The 2651-nt window shown below is 47.7% G+C and overlaps 1 protein-coding gene across 1 annotated transcript; it reads left to right on the forward strand.

Moving 5' to 3' along the window:
- The first annotated feature begins 762 nt into the window (after positions 1–762).
- On the forward strand, positions 763–1736 carry LOC149357268 (aurora kinase A-B-like). The gene is made up of 2 exons (XM_089577904.1): positions 763–885; positions 968–1736. The coding sequence occupies exons 1-2, from the start codon at positions 837–839 to the stop codon at positions 1513–1515; spliced, it is 597 nt and encodes a 198-aa protein (XP_089434030.1). The 5' UTR covers positions 763–836; the 3' UTR covers positions 1516–1736.
- Positions 1737–2651: the final 915 nt, after the last annotated feature.

Raw genomic sequence — 2651 nt, forward strand, 5'->3', positions numbered from 1 at the left:
ACACAGGTCAATTTGGCGACCTGAGGTCGGACCGATCTGGCAACCCTGCGACCGGGTCGCAATAAAGATTTGGCTTGGATTTTCGTTACTTCCACCCCGGTCGCAATAACGCCGGCCCAGCAACAGCAACCCGAAGCCCGAGCCTTTTTTCCACGCGGCTCGTGACGCTTTTTTCATCGCGCGCTCCCAGACGTGGCACTGCTGGAGAACATTCTGGGCGGCTGCTTGACTGTTCTGGTGAGGACGAGGAGACGACGGGCATGTGCATCCTGACTCATCTCGAGAAGCTGCGCATCTTGCACCTGCTTCTGGCGGAAGCCCGGGGCATGCAGATGGCCATCTCAGTGCTGGTGGCAGTGTGGCACGACGTGGCGGGCCTGGTGTTCGGCCACCTGCTGCTGCTGTTCCTCATGCTGCGGTCCGGGGTGCTCCCAGACCACCGGGTGAGCGACGGCTGCCTGGCCTACCCGTACACCGCCCTCCACAACTGGTGCCAGGAGGCCAGGTGTGATGAGTGCAGTGCAATGCGCTTTTAGCTTACTGTCATCAGGCGTCAGTAGTCTCTTGTGCTTGAAGTCTTTCACCGACATGTATTAATTTCCCTGAGTCCAGTTCCTTGCTTTGCTATGGCCGACAAGGAAAACCAGCCACAGAATGCAAGGGCTGCTGACGCCATACAGAGGACGGCAAGCACAGATCCCGACTCCAACAAAAAAAAAACGATCTTGGAATAGAGCCTCGACGAATTCGAGATTGGACGACCCTTACCCAAAGGAACATTCGGAAACGTATACCTGGCATGAGAGAATAGCAAATACATCATTGCACTGAAGGTTATGTTCAAGTCCCAGTTGAAGAGCAACAACGTTGAGCACCAGCTTCGAGGTGAGATCGAAATTCAGCTATACCTCAGACATCATCATATCCTGAGACTGTATGGTTACTTCCACGGTTTACCTTATTCTAGGTTGCACACCCAAAGGAGATCTATACAAGGAGCTCACGAAAGGAAAAATGTTTGACAGCAAAAAATTCGCGACTTATATCCACCAAGTTTGGAAGGCACTTCAGTCCTTCCACACCGAGAAAGTCATGCACCGTGACATAAATCCAGAGAATATCCTGGTAGGTTACAACGGTGTGCTCAAGTCAGCAGACTTTGGCTGGTCCGTCCATGCTCCGTCTTCAAGGTGTGAAACTCTGTGCGGTACCATGGATTCCTTGCCGCTCGAAATGCTTGAGAACAGCGTCTACGACGAGAAAGTGGATCTCTGCGCTCTAGGTGTTGTGATCTATGGGTTCCTAGTCGGAAAACCTCTTTTTGAATCGATCTCCGCAAGAACTACCTATGACAGGATCCGACGTCTGGACCTCCAGTTCCCTGCTCATGTCTCCAATGAAGCCAAGGATCTCATTTCTAGGCTGCTGTGGAACGAGCCGAAAAAAAGGGCAAGGCTAGAGGAAGTGATGTCGCATCCATGGATCACAAAGAATGCAGAGTGTAGCTTCTCCTAGCTGCACCTTTCTAGTGGACTTGTACAGTGCTTGCCTAGGACAAATCTTTGCGAATCAAAGGGACATTTGGGTTCGTTCTAATTGTGGAAATTCCATTCGTCACGGATATATATAAAAAACGATACGTTTGTAATATACTTTTGTAATTAATACGCTTGTAATTTTAAACATGATTTCTATTCATGTATTCAATAAACTTTTACCACGATTTATGCAACCATGTTTTGGGAGCATGCCCTGTTATGTACTTCGATTTTTAAAATGGGCCAAAGGGCCAGAACACTCGGCGATCTTCTTAACCACATTCTTGATCAAAATCCCATAGCATATAGAATTCCTACTATGCTTTATACAGTAAGTGTCTAACGTTATTGTGTTTTTGCAGCCAAAACTCTAAACTTATGGCACTCATCACCTTGAATTTTTGAGTGCGTTGCATTGTATAGTCGTATTCGATTATAGTAAACCAACTCCCCTAAACTGATTTAAAGGGCAGCTACAGCGTCTTCCTGCCTCCTATGAATTTATTGAAACAGTTACGGTACTTTCTCCGCATTTTTCTGGTCTTCTGTGTCGAATTAATGAGCGAGGCGAACAAATTCTTAAATTTCCGCATTTTGTGGCCTCAATCGGGGAGATGTCGCAGGCAGCCTTGCGTGTGTGACGTCGCTAGACGCATAGCTGCCGATATTATCTTGGCGTTTCCAGCTCAGAATTTCAAGCTGGGTTTTCATCATTCGAGACGAATATTGAGTGACAAACATTGAGTCAAACTCTCACTTAGTCGCTAATTCGGGCAATCAACACGCACACGATGATTTTGCAACAGTATCCGTGACGTCACAGTACGCTCCCTCGTGATGTCATCATTTAGCCGAAACCCAGTCTACGTTTCGATTTCTTCATTTTTGCTCTTTTCAAATACTCGTACTTGGTTTGGTTTTGGTTTTATGGGGTTTAACGTCCCAAATCGATAAGGCTATGAGAGACGCCGTAGTGGAGGGCTCCGGAAATTTTGACCACCTGGGGTTCTTTAACGCGCACTGACATCGCACAGTACACGGGCCTCGAATTTCTCCTCCAAAAAAATTCAGCCGCCGCGGCCTCGTATTTGGTGTTTTAAGTTTTTTCGCCGG

Source organism: Amblyomma mixtum, chromosome 3, assembly GCF_055824585.1.
Source record: "Amblyomma mixtum isolate Tamu chromosome 3, ASM5582458v1, whole genome shotgun sequence".
Taxonomy (NCBI): Eukaryota; Metazoa; Arthropoda; class Arachnida; order Ixodida; family Ixodidae; genus Amblyomma; species Amblyomma mixtum.